The sequence below is a fragment of the Aspergillus wentii genome (assembly GCF_001890725.1).
Source record: "Aspergillus wentii DTO 134E9 unplaced genomic scaffold ASPWEscaffold_3, whole genome shotgun sequence".
Lineage (NCBI taxonomy): Eukaryota > Fungi > Ascomycota > Eurotiomycetes > Eurotiales > Aspergillaceae > Aspergillus > Aspergillus wentii.
This window is the reverse complement of record NW_024467834.1, coordinates 2041446-2060567: the sequence shown is the minus strand read 5'-3', so window position 1 is coordinate 2060567 and position 19122 is coordinate 2041446. Positions and strand designations below refer to the sequence as shown.

The 19122-nt window shown below is 48.5% G+C and overlaps 7 protein-coding genes and 1 non-coding gene across 8 annotated transcripts; 4 read left to right on the top strand and 4 right to left on the bottom strand.

Annotated features, from left to right (window-relative positions):
- Positions 1 to 200: 200 nt before the first annotated feature.
- ASPWEDRAFT_58732 (polysaccharide lyase family 1 protein) lies at positions 201 to 2175 on the bottom strand. The gene is made up of 5 exons (XM_040838404.1): positions 1517 to 2175; positions 1321 to 1464; positions 1047 to 1269; positions 764 to 997; positions 201 to 703 (listed from the first exon to the last, which is right to left on the bottom strand). Exons 1-5 carry the CDS (start codon positions 1708 to 1710, stop codon positions 365 to 367), a joined length of 1134 nt encoding a protein of 377 aa, XP_040690759.1. The 5' UTR covers positions 1711 to 2175; the 3' UTR covers positions 201 to 364.
- A 1828-nt stretch (positions 2176 to 4003) lies between these two features.
- sdh2 (succinate dehydrogenase iron-sulfur protein subunit SDH2) lies at positions 4004 to 5352 on the top strand. Its single transcript, XM_040834949.1, has 4 exons — positions 4004 to 4292; positions 4356 to 4611; positions 4684 to 4835; positions 4883 to 5352. Exons 1-4 carry the CDS (start codon positions 4188 to 4190, stop codon positions 5204 to 5206), a joined length of 837 nt encoding a protein of 278 aa, XP_040690758.1. The 5' UTR covers positions 4004 to 4187; the 3' UTR covers positions 5207 to 5352.
- Positions 5353 to 5523: 171 nt separating this feature from the next.
- ASPWEDRAFT_t101 lies at positions 5524 to 5595 on the top strand. The gene has a single exon. It is a non-coding gene; the product is annotated as a tRNA-Ala (tRNA).
- A 118-nt stretch (positions 5596 to 5713) lies between these two features.
- On the bottom strand, positions 5714 to 6753 carry ASPWEDRAFT_38725 (class II fructose-bisphosphate aldolase). Its single transcript, XM_040834948.1, has one exon. It carries the CDS (start codon positions 6642 to 6644, stop codon positions 5799 to 5801), a length of 846 nt encoding a protein of 281 aa, XP_040690757.1. The 5' UTR covers positions 6645 to 6753; the 3' UTR covers positions 5714 to 5798.
- A 248-nt stretch (positions 6754 to 7001) lies between these two features.
- ASPWEDRAFT_181987 (NAD(P)-dependent oxidoreductase) lies at positions 7002 to 8516 on the bottom strand. Its single transcript, XM_040831900.1, has 3 exons — positions 8215 to 8516; positions 7653 to 8146; positions 7002 to 7599 (listed from the first exon to the last, which is right to left on the bottom strand). The coding sequence occupies exons 1-3, from the start codon at positions 8471 to 8473 to the stop codon at positions 7039 to 7041; spliced, it is 1314 nt and encodes a 437-aa protein (XP_040690756.1). The 5' UTR covers positions 8474 to 8516; the 3' UTR covers positions 7002 to 7038.
- Positions 8517 to 10258: 1742 nt separating this feature from the next.
- On the bottom strand, positions 10259 to 10650 carry ASPWEDRAFT_438632 (uncharacterized protein). The gene has a single exon (XM_040836130.1). It carries the CDS (start codon positions 10600 to 10602, stop codon positions 10390 to 10392), a length of 213 nt encoding a protein of 70 aa, XP_040690755.1. The 5' UTR covers positions 10603 to 10650; the 3' UTR covers positions 10259 to 10389.
- Positions 10651 to 12795: 2145 nt separating this feature from the next.
- Positions 12796 to 14195, top strand: ASPWEDRAFT_170571 (uncharacterized protein; the record flags this gene model as incomplete). Its single annotated transcript, XM_040830644.1, has 4 exons — positions 12796 to 12826; positions 12877 to 12971; positions 13063 to 13226; positions 13643 to 14195. The coding sequence occupies 4 exons, from the start codon at positions 12796 to 12798 to the stop codon at positions 14193 to 14195; spliced, it is 843 nt and encodes a 280-aa protein (XP_040690754.1).
- A 1283-nt stretch (positions 14196 to 15478) lies between these two features.
- Positions 15479 to 17002, top strand: ASPWEDRAFT_170569 (uncharacterized protein; the record flags this gene model as incomplete). Its single annotated transcript, XM_040830643.1, has 5 exons — positions 15479 to 15839; positions 15889 to 16085; positions 16141 to 16260; positions 16310 to 16562; positions 16611 to 17002. 5 exons carry the CDS (start codon positions 15479 to 15481, stop codon positions 17000 to 17002), a joined length of 1323 nt encoding a protein of 440 aa, XP_040690753.1.
- Positions 17003 to 19122: the final 2120 nt, after the last annotated feature.

Below are 19122 nucleotides of genomic sequence, written 5' to 3'. Positions count from 1 at the left end.
GTCCGTCGGTAGCTCGGTGTCTTTTTATTCTTAGCTCTATGGGCTTATTGCTTTGTGTCAATCAGGATTGCTCCAACTAGTTAGTCTCTCATTAAAACTTGCTCTGCCCTAACCGATTGCTTTAAGGGAATACAACCTCTTTTATTTCATCCCATCGCAAGAAAGTAATTCATACTATATACTGTAGCTTGTTCATTCTTCGGCACGGATATCATGTTCAATAATAGTAGATCCACCCAAATGGATTTAATTGTAGGTCTAAATATAATTAAATACACGAAAGTTAATTATCAATCACCTCGACCCCTTTTCTCTTTGACCTCCACATCACTTCGACAGTTGGCTGATTCTGCAAGCTGTGAGCTTACAAGTGGCCCTGACCAGCGTTGCTAGAGACACTGGAGGCAACGGAAGAGTAAGCAGAGGCAGAAGCCACGGTCTCACCCTTGAACTTGGAGAGGACACCGGTGTCAGACTGGCTGAAGGTGCCAGAGTTACCGAATCCGTTAACCTCGCAGTTACGGCCGATGTAGGAAGAGCACTGCTCAGCGGAGGTGGTGCTGGGAACAGTGAAGACCTCACCGTCGATGGGGGACTCGGCGGGGGTGGTGACATCCTGGAAGACGTTTCCTTCGGCGAGAACGTAGGCACCCTCACCGATCTCGAAGGCGTGGCCAGTGTTGTCGTACCAGTAGTTGTTGACCTGGAAATATTAGATTAGACTTTGCTTTTTGGAAATGGTAGAAAAAAAGGAGAGACATACAGCGTGCAAGTAAGTGTTGCCCTGGACCTTGGGGCTACGGCCGCTGGTGTGGTAGATGTAGTTACCCTTGAGGGTGACCTTGTCGCTGGATCCATCAAGGTAGATACCCCAGTAGTGGTAGCCGTCACAGGTGGCCGAGTAGTCGGATTCACCGTTGATGTAGTTGTTGGTGATGCTGACGCGGTTGTCGGCTTCGGTTCCGAGGACGATGTGCTGACGGCCGATACGGGCAGTCTGAAGTACAATTAGCATTGCGACAGCAATAAGAATGTTTGAGACGTACGGTGACGTGGTCGATCCACACAAGGTCGGCGTCGTTCACGGTAATGGCATCACCACCCCAGACGTACTTGGGGTTGATGTCGGTGACGGCGATGTTCTGGATGATGATGTTGGAGGCACCGCTGACGATACGGAGACCCTTGCCCTTGATGACACCCTTGGAGCCCTCACCGAGGATGGTCTTGTCGGAGGCGACGGTGATACCGAGAGTACCGGCGTTGTCGCTGGATGTGTTAGCTGTATAGATCGGAGAGATGGTGCCAGACAAGACGTACTATGAGACCGAAACAGAGGGGGCGTCAGACTCGTAGTTTTCACACCATTTGTTGGAGTCGATGGCGACCTGGCAGGCCGAGGCAGTTCCCCAGGGAGCACAGCCAGTGCCAGTGGTGGTACCTTCGGTTTCGGTGAAGTCGAAGCTGGATTGATTATATTAGTATCGTGATGGAGGAAGAGGAAGAAGAAGCTCACGTCTTGGAGAGAACAATCACTCGCGCTTCGTCGTCTCCAAGGTATGAGACCAGCTCATCCGTGGTGGAGGGGTAGACGGCAGTGGCATCACCACCACCAGTGACGCTGCTGGCGAAACCTTCAGCAGTGCCAGAGACGCTGACAGCAGCAGCGGCGGTGCTGGCAATGGCAGCGAGGAGGGCGGTATACTTCATGGTGAAAGAAAGACAAGACAAAAATACAAAGAAAGAAAGAAGGAATGAATGAAAAAAGAAAAGAATGGAAGGATGATGGAGGAATGGACAGAGCTGCCGGACGGGGAGGTTATATAGGTTGATCGCAGCCAGCGTTCATGATTCAAGCGGGAGCAGCAATAATAACGATTAATTAAGCCGGAGATAAAGCAGGAGTCAAACAGTGGCACACCATCTGATAATGATCCATCAGAACCAGCATTGGCATTCCCCTCTCGAGGCCGGAGCAACCGACTGATTCGGAGTGCACCGTGAGTCCCCATGTGGTGTGAGGGAGATGAAACGCCGTAAAACACCCCGTCGGTCCACTATCGCGACTGTTATTGGCGTGTATCCTGTTCGTCCCATTAGTTTGATATTGGGACATTAAGTCACCCATCCTCTACGCTTTTCAGGCGCCCCGCAGGAGGAGCCATTATTATCAATCTCCATCCTCACCACCATGGATGGGGGGAGACATCGCAGCACAAATTCTCCGTCAAATTCTCCGTCTTGGCGATCACCGCTCGGACGGCATCCGAATGGCAGATAGGGCTGCTGTTGAGCACTGGATGAGACGTGCATTGTAGGAATTAAGAGTATTGAAGATGGCCAAGTCACTGCAAGTGTTTCACACCAGAATAGGCAATTGGGAACGGAGCATCCAGGCGCAGAATAAACTACGGCGATGGAAGGCGTGAAACTCAAGCATCTACACCACGGTCCACATAGTGGAACCAAGGATGGCGGTGGGCATAGTAGCCTCAACATCCAGTCTTTCCAGAACCTCCACATGGACAGGTCGAAGACTCCGACCATTCCGACCAATATGGCTGCTCAATCGTGCCATTAATCTATCTTGATTGCTGTCGTCAGTCTCATTAAACTACGCCTCTTCTCCGGCTTATAAAGCTTGTACTTATCAGCGGATATATTAAGGGGGGAGGCGTCCAGTAAGGCACAGCTCGATAGATATTAATTATCTAAGACACTCAGATTAGTTCTTGAAGAACGAAATTATATAAAAGTGATTGATGCCATGCCGGATAATCTAACGATAATCTAACGTCGTCCATATGGAGTGATATACATGTCGATCACCAGCCATTCCTTGGCTTTCTGTTTTCTCTTTTCTTTCTCGGTTTACATGGTGCTTCAACTATTGAGTACGAAGACATTATCGTATTGTTGTGTATAAACATTGTGTCTATGGTATTTCTTACTATAATTATTCCAAGTGCAGATGAATCGAAAGCATCTCTCAAAACTATCCAGATCACGTGAAGAGGGGCCGAGATGCCACTTTTCTACTAGGACCATTTATTAGACCATCACAACCAGAATCACACCAACTAGTCACGGTTTATGAAAAATGAATATGCATGCGTTAGAACTTGAATGGCATTGGCATTGCTGATCGCAGTAGCACCTTGCTAAATAGCCCGAGTTTATCCCGTAGCACTCGACTGCTTATGTAGCTGATCAGTCATTATGCTACGCTTTTTTAGAGTATTCACGTGGGCGGCTATAGACATCACTGCCATAGCTAGGTACCCATCTTTGGCTGTTGGCAGCCTCCATAGTGGCAACCCGCAAACTGACAACTCACTGACAAGACACCTTTACTCCATATGTCTAGCAGGTTTAGTCAACGGAAATGCATTGACTATTTATTCTCCGTATGTAACACAATTAACGTGGGAGTATGCGGGGAACAAATTGCCGACCAGCTTGCCGTATATATATCGAGCACACGACCAGTGACAGTTCTTTCATTGTAGCAGTTGTCCACAATAAGGTCGAAATACCAACTCACTTTTTCAGGATCAACACCTATGGACTGTCATTTATAGTAGTCACCTCTAGATATCCAGCTTCTCCAGATCTTCTAGATGTATGCAAATCAGACAACTGCCGCTCTGGATGAATGAATTGCCACGGGACTATTTATGCCTGAGGCAGAAACACATGATGGCGAATCGGGATCAATCTTCCGCCCTTCGGAACGGCCATGTCCAGCAATGGCATCTTTACGGTCGAAATCAGATAAAATAATAGACGGAATGTATTATGAGCAGATCAGATAAACCATCCGCTTAAATAGATGCATCCTTGATAGCTGTGATGGAAGTGATTCTGCCATTCAGTTTTACCGTGTATCCCCGACGCTTGCAATTACCTTTGCCGTGATTGGCGGCATGTGCTGACTCAGCGCATTGCCGACCGCCAGACCCGAGGTTACCTAGCTCAAAAGCGACAAAACATGTAGCGAACGCTTCAAGTGATCTTCCGGCCTCCTGCACTTCATCTCGTCGCTGTCGCCTCTAGGGACATCCCACGCTGGTCCGAATCTCCTCTCTACCATAATATTGTCCCGTCTAGCCATTGTTGTCTCTGTGTAGACATTTCTCCAGCGTCTGTCTTGCGACCAAATTCATCCCTCTCCCCGTTCGCCCGCCATGTCTGCTCTTCGCTCTACCTCGCGCTTGATCGCCTCCTCGCGGCCTCTGTTCCGGCCCGCAGCCTTTGCTCGCTCGTATGCGACTGTTGAGACCGCTGCCCAGGTAAGCGCTACCGGGTCTACCAGCTCCTAGGCTGTTCCCCGAGTCTAAAACTTCATCGTGCAGGAACCCAGCCCGTCCGAGAACCCTCGCACAAAGACCTTCCATGTCTACCGCTGGAACCCCGACCAGCCCACCGAGAAGCCCAAGATGCAGTCGTATCAGCTGGACCTGAACAAGACCGGTCCCATGATGCTGGACGCGCTCATCCGCATAAAGAACGAGATGGACCCCACCCTTACCTTCCGAAGAAGTTGCAGAGAAGGTATCTGTGGAAGTTGCGCAATGAACATCGACGGTGTCAACACCCTGGCTTGCTTGTGTATGTCGGAAACCTGGTTTTAAGAGCTCGCGAGATGCGGGGTATGGCGTGGACGAGGACTGACTGTTCTAGGCCGCATCCCCACCGAGACTACCAAAGAGTCGCGCATTTACCCATTGCCTCACACATACGTGGTCAAGGACTTGGTTCCTGACCTGACCTACTTCTACAAGCAGTACAAGTCCATCAAGCCTTACCTGCAGCGTGATACCAAGACTGAGGACGTAAGTAGCTTCGCATTATGATGTTGATGTGATCTAACTTTGGATAGGGTCTTGAGCACCGTCAAAGCCCCGAAGACCGCCGAAAGTTGGACGGTCTGTACGAATGTATTCTCTGCGCCTGCTGCTCGACTTCCTGCCCCTCGTACTGGTGGAACAGCGAGGAGTACCTCGGACCCGCCATTCTGCTCCAGTCGTACCGTTGGTTGGCCGATTCGCGTGACGAGAAGACCGCCGAGCGTAAGCAAGCTCTGGACAACAGCATGAGCATGTACCGATGCCACACCATTCTCAACTGCTCGCGAACCTGCCCCAAGGGATTGAACCCGGCGCTGGCTATTGCGCAGATCAAGAAGATGCTGGCAACCAACTAGAGTGGTGGAGCGATAAAAAAGAACTGTTTCCTTCTGTCTTCCTGTCTTGTCTCTTATATCTCTTATATTTTCTTGAGTCTTGTTTTTTATTCCCTCGAATTTGGAGGCCTTCATACCGGATGTTTTCATAGGTGTAAATTGTGAAGTTTTATTTTGAGATCCTTGAATGAAGTGTATTTGATATGACATGCGTCTGCTTAACCACGGCATTAGGAGCATCCTGATTGGGCTGACAGTCGGCAACGTGCATTTTATTCACTTGCCGTTGACTAGCGTCCTATATAACGCATTAAAACTTAGCCCCACTAACAATTGCTGGGCTGTTAGCTCAGGGGTAGAGCGCCCGCTTCGCATGCGGGAGGTCGTGGGTTCAATTCCCACATAGTCCATTCTTTTTTTCATTTCTTTTTTGCTGGGAATATGACAGTCTATTTTTGTCATTGGATCGTCAGATAAGACAGGCTGCACGGTGCATATTTAGATCTTCTATATCTTTTAATCTAGAATGATGACAGATGAAAGAAGGATATTTTGAATATATTCTCGCTTTAACAAAGGAATGAAGGTCTACTCTATATCTATGACTGACAGATCATGGATATCTCCCCGTCGACTTGAGCATATCCATACATCTCTCGACAGCCTTCTGCATCGCATTCGTCGCCTCCTCCAGCAGCGTCGTCAACGGCACCCTTCCTGCCTTCTCCTGCTGCACCCTGACATACTCATTATTCAACACCTTGTTAATGTTCACCTTGGACACCCCACACGCAATGCATTTCGCAAAAATCTCCTCCGTAAACGGATCCGCCCCATGCAGCACCAACCTCACCCTATCCCCAACCTTCTCATGAACCGCCTTCAACCGCTCATACTCCAACCGAATCCCCCGTGGCCCATACTCCCCATGCACATTCCCAAAAGCCGGCGCGAGCCAATCAATCCCCGTCTCGACAAACTCCTCACTCTCTTCAGGCGTCGTCAACATCCCCTCCAAATCAGCCGTGTCAGCCACCCCGTCCTCCCCGCCCTCGATCCGGCCCGGTTCGGCTTCCGTCACGATCCCGCGCGCGTGGCAGTAGCCGACCAGCTCACGCGTGAGGGCTAGATTCTCCTCCTTCTCGTAGTGCGACATGTCGACCATGATGCTGTCGAACCCGCCCATGTCTGCGGCCCGCCGGATGATCTCCGGTGACTGTGCGTGGTCCATGTGCACGGTGACGGGGACGGAGGCATTGCGCGCTGCCTCGGCCGCTGCGTGGACCAGGATGCCGTCTGCGTAGTGAATCGCCCAGGGGAAGAGGAGGATCATGGCGGGGGAGCGTTTGGATTCGGCGGCGCGGACGGTGGCGAGGATGCCTTCGACGTTGTAGCAGCACATGGCGGGGACGCCGTAGTGGTTGGCTGCTGCATGGTTGAGGATGGATTTTGCAGTCATTGTGCTTGGAGTATGGATGAATGGACAGGTATGAATGGAATTGTGTGTGGTGGTGTGTTGACATGAGGGGTTTTATAGTTCTGCCCCTCGTAGATCCACCGTATGCGCCGGAGTTGGTCCGATTGACGTCAATGTTTACTTTGTGTGATTTATGATATTCAAGATATCGGCTATTGTGTAGCCGGTTATTCGTATTCGGAATGTATTGATAGAGTTGAGTGGAAGTGCGGACTATGTTCGAAATTTCGATAGTATTCAGGTCGACATGAGGTCTGACTGTTTATACACAAGGAAGAAGGATAATAGTAACGAGTAATAAAGTGTATTTAAGATATAGAATAAATAAATATATTCAGAGATACATAGAATAAACATACAACAATAATCTATATAATCAAATTCCAAAAGCCTTAATCACACTCGTCCGATTCTCCTCTCCCCACCCACTCCTCCTCGCCATCGTCAACACACTCAACGCCGCATTCCCCAAATGCAACGGCGTATGCAAATCCCTCGCCGTCTGCACGACCTTCTCTAACCGCAGCATAGCCTCATCCACACTCGGCCCCGCAGGCGCTTTTTCTCCAATCCGCCCCTCAATCATCTCCAATCCCTGCGTGATGAACAATTGACTAGCACCAGCTGCGTCGCTGACGAGCTGGTAGAACTGGTCCAGATCAACGGAGAGATGGCGTGCAAACGCGACTGCTTCTGCGGCTGCGACGAGGTTAATGCCGACTTGGAGGTCTTGGATGAGTTGGAGGGCGGAGGTTGTTTGTTCGTGCGAGAGGGTGCATGGGATGTTCTTGATTGGGTCAGCATAGTACTGGCGGACCATGGCGGAGTCGTCTTTTGCGCCGTAGCCTTGCGAGAGAGCAGAGAGGTATGTTTGTTCTGCTGTTGAGCAGAGGGGGGTTGGGAAGTGGTTTTCTCGTGCGGAGGTTGTGATGATGCCCTATCCAGTCAGTATATACATAACCATATGGATAGATAGATAGATGGACTCACCACATCCTTGAGAATGATCGTCAACGCACTCGCACCGGGATTCCAATCCTCCTCCACCATCCTCGGCAGCCGATTCTCATGCATCCACGTCCACGCATCGGACGAAATAATCCCCTCCGACGCCGTCTTCGCATCCAGCCCCAATCTTGCCGCAAGACCCATCGCCTCACTCGCGCCCAGAATGTGGATGGCCGCTAGCACCTGATGCACCATTTTCATGTTACTTCCCGCCCCGACCCCGCCGGGGACAAGATACAGCTTATCCGGCGCGGCGAGAGTCTGCAGGAGTGTCTTTCCGCGGGCGAGAGCGTCGTCCGACCCACCCGCCATGATGGAAAGTGTTCCGTCCGCGGCGCGTTTTGCGCCGCCCGAGACAGGGGCGTCGATGAAGTAGATGTCGTCTCTGCCTAGAGAGCGGAGTTCTGACGCGACAGATTTGGCGTATGACGCAGCCACAGTCGAGCAGAGGAGGAGCGTTGCATTCTTCGCCAGATCTAGGCGCCGGAATTAGCCTCGTTCGCAATCATCAATCAGAAACCAGTTGGTATAAGGGGAGACATACACTGCACAATCCCGCCCTCCCCAAACAAAACCGATTGCGCCTGCGGCGCGGACGCAACCATGCAAACGTAGAATTCCCTCCCCTCTGCAGACTCCCGGAGCGACGATGCAGGAATCCCGCCTGCTTCTTGGAAACGCTGCACGGAGGCCGGGAAGACGTCAAAGCCATGCACGGGGTGGCCTTTTTTGACGAGGTGGGTGGCCATTCCGAAGCCCATTGCGCCTAGGCCAACGAAGCCGATGGGGGGTTTGGAGATCATTTTGCTATAATTGAATAATAAATCGAATTGAATTGGATTGGATTATATTAATTTACTTTGGTGAGAATCAAGGAATGCGAGAGTGAAGTAGTTATAAAGAGGGGATCGCAGAGAAGGCCGAAGGAAAGCGGGATGATGCGGGGATGTGGATTTCGGAGATCATCCGATATAGGAAGAATGGAAGAATGGGAAATGAATATCGGAGGATGAATGGGATAGAAGATATGAGGGAATGTGGAAGATAGGAGATGTAATGGAGAGAGTGAAGCAAACGTGCATGTCTCAGTTGGTATTGCGTATCCATGACGGTGAATAGCTTCAGGGACTTATATACTCTCTTCTTCTCTCCTTCTTCCTTCTCTTCATCTCTATACTTTATATACTCTATATACTTTATTCATTATATACGACACTTCTTTGCATTCCTCATTCTCTTCGTTGATCAATCTTCGTCGATCTTGATGGATCATCACTCGTTGTATCCCATCTGCGTCGCTATCTGTATGTGACCAAGATACTCCAAAGTATACGAATGCTAATGATTAAAATGGCAGATACATTCTCCCACTCTCGACCTTCGAAGGTCTCTATATCTTAGTGAGGTATCTCTACCCTCCCCCTTTCATCTGGCACAATCCAGAACTAACCATCGAATACAGACAATTGAACACAGCAGGGCCTGGTGCGCACTACACAGCCATCAGAGCCATCCTCGCGTATCTAGATAAAGGGACAGACGAAATGCCAACGAAAGGTGGATCATCTTTGCTTTAATTGGACGTCCACGATTGCGATAATTCTGGATAGTGAGTTATGCTGTTATGTTCCAGTCAGTCGTATACTAACTCTTCTTGTACGTCTAGTATATAAATCCTCGAGGCCCTATAAGTGACGCCAGGTTGGTACGTCGGCTGGCTGAGAGTGAATCTCGAAAATAACAGAGAAAATGGAAGTCATCGCGTCGCAGTGCCGACTCGTTCAAAGCAATGCTTAGTACGTTCTGTCCGAAAAGGTATAGCGGTTGCTAACAATGCAATCAATGACAGGATTTCAGCTTCCAATTATATACATCCCATCAGACCCTAAGAATCTTTCGGGACGACGAATTGATCCAAAAGGTCTCCTTTACCACGAAGTAGTTATCAGCGTTAAAAAAATGCAGTGGAAAAACAACGGGGTTTCAACGAAAGGATTAGTTTTGTGAGAGGTAAGGTCTCTTCATCTTTGATGGTGAAGTTATACTAACATCTGCTAGACCAAGATATCGCCGAGTGGCCGATGAAAACACTGCGAATGATAAACGTGTGCACTTTTATCCCAGCCATGCAGCGACGAATCCCACCACAGGACCCGGAAAAGGCCCTGCTTTCTCCCAGAATAAAAGTGCGAATATATAGGTTTGACTCCTGGCTATGCAATCGATCATTGCTAACCCAGACATATGAACAGCATGATGGTGGAATTGCAGAACCAGCAGAGCGAGACACGATGCAACTTGACAAGGACGAAAATATCTGGCCTTTTTCATATCGACATATGATCCAACGGTATTCACTGGCGAGTCAATGTCTATTATCAGAAGAATAATGCTGATTTGTAAGTCAACTAAAGAAGAGAATACACAAGCCGAGGAAACATTCAATCGCAACGTATCAATCAAGCCAGATCAAGACCCACGTGAACATTTGATGTTGTCAAGTTTGCAATACGGATTCATCACAAATTATGATGAAAATGTCTCAATCGTCAGAACAGCTCCAATCCAATCTGTCTTGCCATTGATGACTCCAGTCGACAGGGAACCCAAATGGACCATCTTCGAACATCCACCAATGGTTAATGGCATTCCCTGGCTTGTCAGCCGCCAGAGCGATAGAGCATCAGGGTGCAAGACTACTTTGAGGAATTCAATGTATTTATAACGCCACGTCTCGACTCTCAAAGGCTGTCAAAAAGAAAGCGGCACTGCTAAAAGCTAAGACTTTCATTTCCGCCCTGAACGCTCGTATCATAAACAACGGAAGTTTTTTGAAAAGACGCCTAAAACGCTCAAACCTCCCCTCAGTGACATCAGACCAACGTGAATACCAGAAACCCGGGAATTCTGGCTTCATTATCCAGACGGACATTTCGCCCCCTGGTCTGGGTTTCTAGAAATGCAAACATTTGGCCCATGGGCGTGCACCATCCTCAATCTCACTCTCCTCGTCTCTACAATACAACTATACCGGCACGATCATCTTGCTACAAACCAACATGAGTGAAGCCGAGCCCTTTCACAATGTCTGCCAGATGAAAATAAAGATCTGGCCTAGGTGGGTGCGATTTCCAAGCTGAACGAGCCATACTAATCTTTCAACAGTGCTCGTCCCCTAACCGTATCTTGGTCACAAAAGACACCTGAGCAAAACGAGAACACGAGAAATTCTATTCCTTGGGTGCTCTGGTTTTCAACAGGTATCAATCAATGCCTACAGCACTCACAATTTTGAGCGTCCGGCATATTCAACGTCGAGAGTATTTCATGAAGCAAATGAACCAAATCCTCAATCATATCCGAGAGGAGATGCATGTCAGTCCATTTCGCCTTGATGATATCAAGCGATCATCCTGCATTCATCAGACCTTCCCAAGACTTGGTAGAGGCAATATATCCTCCGGACATGGAGTGAGTGCCTGATCTCCACAAATCTTCTGTTCCAACATACTAATCCATCCCAGCGAGGTGGGAGTGAGCGAGTCATTGCCGCTTCTTCCAGATATGACGAAATCTTCTTCTGCACCACGGCACTTGGCTTTGCAACGACTGAGAAGCATGAGCATGTCCAGCAGAGATTGGGGACTATAAGTCCCCCCCTCAAATATTGGTCTCATCACCATGACGATCCTAGATGCGGGAAACCGGCGGTATTTGACTGGCCTTGCTCTTGTGACTCTCTGAAAGTCAATTGTCCTGTTAACAGAGAACATCTGGTCAGATAATTCGTTGGCTGTCTGGCAATCTTCAGTTCCTGGTATCGCTGACTTTATCAACATTTATTCGGCCATGGACCACGGGACGCATCCCATCACTACTTCTATCAGCAATCTACTTGAAAAGGCATTTACATATGCCTTCCAATCCCTCCAACCATCACAAATATCGGTGGCACCGCAGCCGCGATTGACGATGTTCGACATGAACTGCTGACCAAACTATTCTCATCTTATGAGCCTGTTCGATTGAGTTCTGGACTGTCTTGCATTCCGCCCATGCCGTCTCATCGTCAGACTACAGTTATCCTCGTCTGAAAAGCCGCCGACTCATGGATCTTTTTTTGCTTCCTTTGATCGATGTCCATGGAGGAGTAAAAGGCTGTGCGGCCTTTTTCCTCGCCCACAGGGCAATCTATCTTCGTCCATTTCCAAGATGCCCTACGGCCTTGCAAATCCGACTCAGTTGACTATCTCGACTGACAAAGGCAATGACAGAAGACAATGTAATGAATTCCTGACGAACAATAAGACTGAGAGAGAAAGACCGCCGTCAAAAGAGCACAGGAGCGATCTCAGAAAATACCAAATATTCTGGTGGATTCGGCCAGAAGTGCAACAATTTCTTGCTTTGGCTTCGGGAGTACTCGACCAGGTGGATGATTTGTGTCGTCTCAGGGCCTCTCTATTAGTCTCTCTCAGGAAATCTTTACAAACACCGAATCTACCTGCTGTTGATCAAGCAATCCTATTCCATGGAAGCAATGGACACCCCCGAATGTGAGTAAAAACCTCTATGTGAAAGACCCTGGCTGACCTTTCCAGTTTCTCACCGTCCAAAATGACTGAATTTTATATCCCAAGCTGTGCTCAGTATGGAATATACTACCTGATCATCGACGAAAAGTAGATCCTCGGACTCAGACAGCTTGGCATAGCCCGTCTACGTGCTCAACAATTTCTCCTTGCATCTGGCCTGCACCATATTCAATCCCGATGAGTACGGCCCGATTTACAACACAGAATGAGACACAACTCTCCTGGATATTGCGGTTGTATCTGAGACACCGCCATCGAAGAAGTCCATGCGAGTTCGGGGGATGTATCTCAAAGTACTATCCCGATCTATATTGATCCCGATAGCGCGAGAGAAGCGGTAAGCATAGCACTGGCGATGGCAAAGAAGTCATCATTGCTGACGCAAAGCTTCCTTTCGAGGAGGATGGCAGTTGCCAAAGTCATCCGAAAAACCATCCTGGCACCAAATTGACGTCTTCTCGCTTAAATGACTCGCTGTATCTGATATCGTCACTCGTTTCTTCGTCTCCTCTTTTGCTCCTCCGGCAACCATGATCTCAACGCTATCCCCTGCGTCTTCTGGTACGTACAACTCTTTTTCATTGCTTCTTGTGTTTCTGACGATACAGCAGATGCCTGGGGATCATCAATGGACTCAATCTACATGCGTGCCCTAGGGAACGGGCGTGAAAAAGCTGCATATGCAGCTAGAGGGACACGAATGAGTGTTTGCGGTTGAGCTTTCTTATATATAGTCAGTTATGCTATTTGCAGAAAGTGGCGGTAATTAGTGCTAACGGTCACAGTAAATACGCCAGATCGCAAGTTATTCTGGGGCTGAAGTGTTCGCCTCACATCGGTTGGAAAATGGCTCTCACATTCACGATAACTTGCTTGACCTGGAGCCGTCAGCTGAAGAGAAGAAACATGTCATTCTTTTATCCGTTGCTGGTGATAATTGGAAAATCATCATCAGCGGATTGTTTGTCTTGGGTCTATACTACACGATCGCATATACCAATTTGATCACAATACATGGCATGCAGGATGGCCACCACAGCTCCTACTGAAAGAAATGAACTGCTCAACGGATGGACACGCAGTAAACGACTGTATACATGGCGGATCCTGGAGTCAGGGTCCAAGATCTTCGCCATACAGTCAGTACCGATAAGATTCTTTTACCCCATGATGAAGTCACCCTGGGAGCTGTTCGACTACATTGTGTCACGCGGATACAAAGAGACGACGTTTTCCAAAATTAGCTAGGAAACAGACAGTTCAGCTTCAGCAACAGTCGAGGAGAAACCAGTTAGCATCATGCTCGGTCTTTTCAGATGGTTCAACCATACCCCAGCATACATTCGAGAACCTGCCGTAAGTCCCTCTGATCTCCAGAAAATCACTTTCCACATTATCCGGCTCGAGCGGCACCGCAACCGCTACCAACACCTACTATACCCACCCATGCCACGCTGCCATCTACTGGAGCTTCCATCATACAGCAGTCATAGCAAACCACAAGTGGTTTGCGATGAACACCAACCCCCCCGCTGTTCAGATTCGTGCAGATGTTAGTTCAGCGGAGCTTCGAAAATCACAGCTCGAACATAAATGCATTGCTCAAGTTATTGACGGCATCTCTCGTCGCGCCATAGAACTTTCTGTCAAGGGCTCTGAAGGCCGTACCGTGGACCTCTTTACATCGCTACGCTCTCAAAACCACGCCGCACTAATACGCATACTCCGTGGGCTTAACCAAAAACTGTCGCCCACAGAATACAAGGGTGATCTTCGGGTGTTCAGAGACGGATGGGGGTCATTCTACCTAACGAAGATACGTTACGACGAAATCAATGACGGTGAAAAAGACATTCGAAATGCAGTTTGGCTTCGCACAAACGATCTGCGACACTTCCACACGAACCTAAACGTCGATTTTGATCAGTGAGTGCAGGGCGGCGTCGAACACCCGTCGCGAAATGAGATCTTCAGAATGAGACGATGACATGAACTGCTTTACGAAAACCACAAAGAGTGCCTAGATTCTCTGCGGCCCGCCCTGGTGTCGACCAAAAAGGGAAAGAATGATAAACTCCTATTGGTGTCGTTTGAAGTCAAAACGCTTGAAACAAACACTGCGGTCAAGTTCATCATGGTCTGGCCGTTATCTTGGGATGGAATAGCCTTAGCAAGATTGGACAAGTCATGACAGCTGTTTGTAATGCCCGGGTGGATATTACCTTCGGCAGTTTTAACTGCCTGGTTCGACTGAAGCAAAGAGCATCGAGTCGTCGGTGAACTAAAAACACCATGGACCGTGGTGCAGCAACGGGAAAGACATGAACGTCAGGAAGCGCTGAAATTCTACATTGAGAGTGGTAAGGACCACCTTGAAGATGAATATTGCACATCGCTAACTAAAAGATTAAGACATGGCCTCGACCTTTTTTATGCCATGTTGTCTGCCGCTATCCGACTCGGAAGATGAGTTCAGGGTCAAAAATGACCCATGAACAGTTTGCATTGCTGAATTTCTCAGAGTGTATCCGATGCAACACCAACTACTGGAATGGACCTATGCGGCAATTTCATACAGACATACAAACTACCTTATCACGGAAGAGAAGAATGGATGATCAAAACAGATCCAATCAGCATTTGGAGCCCTAATCTGCGGATACAATGATGGCTGGTACGTATATTCCAAAACTTGATGAACGATGCTATAGTCTAGTACTGACCATATAATAGTACAATTGGCCATCCTACATCAATTTGATGAAGTCCTGGAGAGACTCAACAGGAGGATTCAGGATGTCGAGTTTGAAGTATGCCATCAAGTCCCTACCACAAACAGTGTGGGACAGGACTATATGGCTGGCTGATTCTATACACAGACCTATCAGATTGTAAACCGCGGTGGAAACCACGGTCAGGAATGTAACCAACAAATTGGCTGTGCCGTCGTTATCAGCTGCGTTGGCAAGCGATAATTGTGCCTCCGTGTGTACTCTTCCAATCTATGGAAGTATTGATCCTGACTGCGTTTCTAGGTTTCTGCATTCTGTCATGACGCTGCGGGGGCGGTTATCCACATGCTGTACATTCGAGACTTCCCCAGTCAAAGCTGATCACAGAAGCAGACCGTCATTTTAGGTCTTTAAAACAAAGAGCACCGACTGTGAGTCACCTAATTTCATTGACTCGTTTGGTTTTACTCCGGGCGATGAAATGGTACAGGATACCGTCAACAGCGGAACAGTGCTATTTCAGATGACTGGAATGCACGTCCAATCGATGACAGTCCAGCAAGTGACTGCAAGTGGTCCAGCACCAGACAGTCAGTTGATAGCATTTCTTCTCCGAAGCTCCTCTTCCATCAGCACGCTGCCATGGAACGAAGCCTGGAGCAGGGGAGGATATAGAGGACTATCGACTGGACGTCCTAATCCCAGTGCCCAAGAAATTGGGCATCACGGATATCGACGACACGGAAGCTCCGCTTATCCATCAGGCTGCAGACGCGCACCTGACTGCTCTCCTGGTACAGTGACGGTCCCAGATCCCGACGCCGATGAACCGACCCATGCTGGTGATCTTTTGTGGGCCTGTTTGCATCACTCTCTCCTGAACTCCGCCAGCATATCCTACTTCACCCCTCCTACAAGCGATTCCCGGTCTGCAACCCGGTGCGACTCGAATCAGCCGACGGCTGCCAGAGCAGCGGGGGATTTATTTCTTCCCAGATCGAGCCATCTTTGAGCACTTCTACAAATATGACGACGAAGGCAGCGGAATCGACCCAGGAAAACCTATATCCGTGTATAGCCTCGCGTCTGTGAATCTGGTGTCCCGACATTACTTACCAACCACCGGCAAATGCGATCCTGCAGTTCTCCCGCGATGATCTGAGCATTTCTTCATATCCTGCCAGCACCTTGTCGCTGAGAAGAATCCTCGACGCTCAGAGGCTGCCCTTATTCCCATTCGCATGTTTACGAGAGACATTAGCCGTATGTGTCCCATGTTAGCATTACACGAGAAGATACTGATTCGGAAAAGACAGCCCCAAACGATACTACGAATGCCTGGAAGGCATTGTATCGTTGCTTCCGGCCATTAGCGAATCCCCGTAGGAGAAAACGTTGTCATGTATTCTCCTTTGTCGAAGCAAAACGTCTTGCTTCTTCGACCACCCAGAAGGAACGGATACGTTATGGGCATGGAGACTTTGCATTCTCCGAAACCAAATTGATTAACAGTTCATTTCCTCTCAATGGAACAGGATATGTTTCGTCTTATGCACGAGCCAAAGGTAAGGGATCCATCCAAGAAACGCAAGTATATGGCTAATATGTCAAAGCGACCCAGCCGGGGATACATGCCATAACTAGAGGAATTGGGTATTCTCCGAGACATTGGCCGGGAGCATCGGACTGTCCCCGGCTCTATCGACAATATATGGTTTCTGTATTCCGCAACCTCCAAAACATTGCTTTGGCCCGTTACGCGAAGACTCAATATCTACGAAACTTGTCGACTGCAGTTGCATCCAGGGTGGTCCTATATCAACGCCCTTCTCATTGTCTGGCTGTGGCTGACTCCATGAACAATTCCGACGTTTCTGGCTTTCAGTATCTCACCGAAGACGAAATGTTCGATTACCAGGACTATCTCGGAGGCGAACTATTGTCGAAGATTTCGAGCTGTTCCCATCTACGGTTTGAGAACTGCATGCTCAAGAAAGCCGCATAAACCCATACAGAATAGCGACTCATACACCAGCCGGCAGATGAAACGCAAAGAAAAATCTGTCGTCTACCAAGAAGCTGTCCCACAATAATCAAATCTCCCAATTAGATCCCCAAAGCCATGGGGAACTGATTGATCCAATGCAGCATCAATCTTAACACCGGTGAATGCTATAGTGGCGTTTAGCCCAGCACCCGAGTATGCATTGGATATACCAGAACCCGAGCACCGCAGGGTAAGAGGCCCTTCTGGTTCATAGGAATCGAATACTGATTTGACCAGGTAGAAGGGACCACATGGAATGGAAAGATACCCTTGTTGTCTCACAGCGTCTAAAGTTCTCTCTTACGCGATTTGAGCATTTCCCGAACCGGCAAGGGCATGTCTCAACTCTTCGGATGGAATGTCTTATATGGTGGCGCTATGGATCAGACATTCTATCAAATATATGTTGACAACAGAGATTCTGCATTCAAAAAGATACCGTTGAGCTACAAACACGCTCAGAACCTGCGGTTTCCGTGGTTTCCGATGGGAAGGCCACAACTACTTCGTGGCTAACCTGGATCAACCGACAGATTCCTTGATGGATTCAATAGTATGATCCAATTTGGAAGGACTGGAAAGATCATTGAGATTGCCAAGGTGCCGGCGCTTCCAGATTGGTTTCGCCTAACTAGCCTGCAGGACTCAATACCCTAATCTGCCTAAGGCTGGAGTTCTGTCTGAGTTGGCGGGCTGAATCTTTCCGAATCGGCAATCATTACGCTCGTTCAATCTTAGACCTTGGGCTAGAACAGAACTTTCCAGGAATTATCGAGTTCAAGCCATGGGATGCCCAGCACTCAGCAACCACTGCACGAGGACCAACATCATGCGCCCAGAGGATCACCCCGAAACACCGTGTTGAAATTCTGGCAAACGGTCGCAGTTAGACGGCATTTTGAACTACGACATATACATACAGTATCAAAGCGCATTTTCGGCGATATGGTAGGTTTAGGGAAGACATGGGAGGCATCTGTTCGCTTTGATGCAAGTTTCCTATCAAGATTGAATTGTTCTTCATACTAATGGGATAGATGGCGAACTCAGACTCTTCCGCCGTGTTGTTTTCGATGAGGGACACTTCGTCAAGACCATTGCGACGAATGCCATTTTCTTTCCGAGAGGCGTTTGCCGGGTGCTAGGCCCTGCGTCCTTTGCCGTCGCCTACCCTCATCGTCATGCCGTTGAATCATCGCACATTAATACCATCTTATCACCGCACCAGACTTCTTCGATGAAGACGATTGAGCACATCGACTCCCGAATCCAGACTGTGATTGGATTATTCGCAAATGTCAACATATAATATAATACGCGGAGAATAAACGGCAGACGGACTAGTGATTGCTGAAAGGACATCATCAGCCCAAAATGTGTTCGAAAGATGGCAGAGCCAGAAGCAAAATTCATGACTGCCACGCGATTAACCCTCTCTTATGGACGCATTGACGCAAGATATAACACGTGAATTCTACTGTCTTCATCTTCGAGGACACAGAGATATCTTTTCAGCATATTTGCGGAATCCCTGGACTCAAGATATACCACAATAAGAATGTGAACTTCGTTTGGCTCCTGAACTTGAAATATCAGATGATAACCTGGCACTTCTTCCTGTTGATGAGGTGACTGATCAGCTGCCAACTGCACCTCTGGGTTCTGAAGCACTTTCGACTGAAGAAAGTGAACTGAATAAAGATGATTCCACTGAAATGTCGGCGGTTCCGGACCTGCTTGCCAGGGGAACGGAAATTGAGGGTATTCGGAATGACCTTGGCCCCAATAGACGAAGGGCTTAAAGTTACGTTCCACTATCCGAGGAGACATTGAGCAACGAACAGGCCAAGGGCGACAATTGATATTCAAAGAAGCTCTTCCTGGTCCTCGACATTTGGGGGCATAATCAAAGTGGAGATTCCAGGGATTGGGCGCTCAAATGAGGTCGCAGACCAAGCTCAGATATCCTACGCAGATCCGCATTCCCTTAGTTCAAGGGCCAGAGCAATGCTCAATGAAATGTGTGATGTGGCGCCTGCACACGCAATGGGCTAAACAAAAGCATCGGAAGCCCTTCG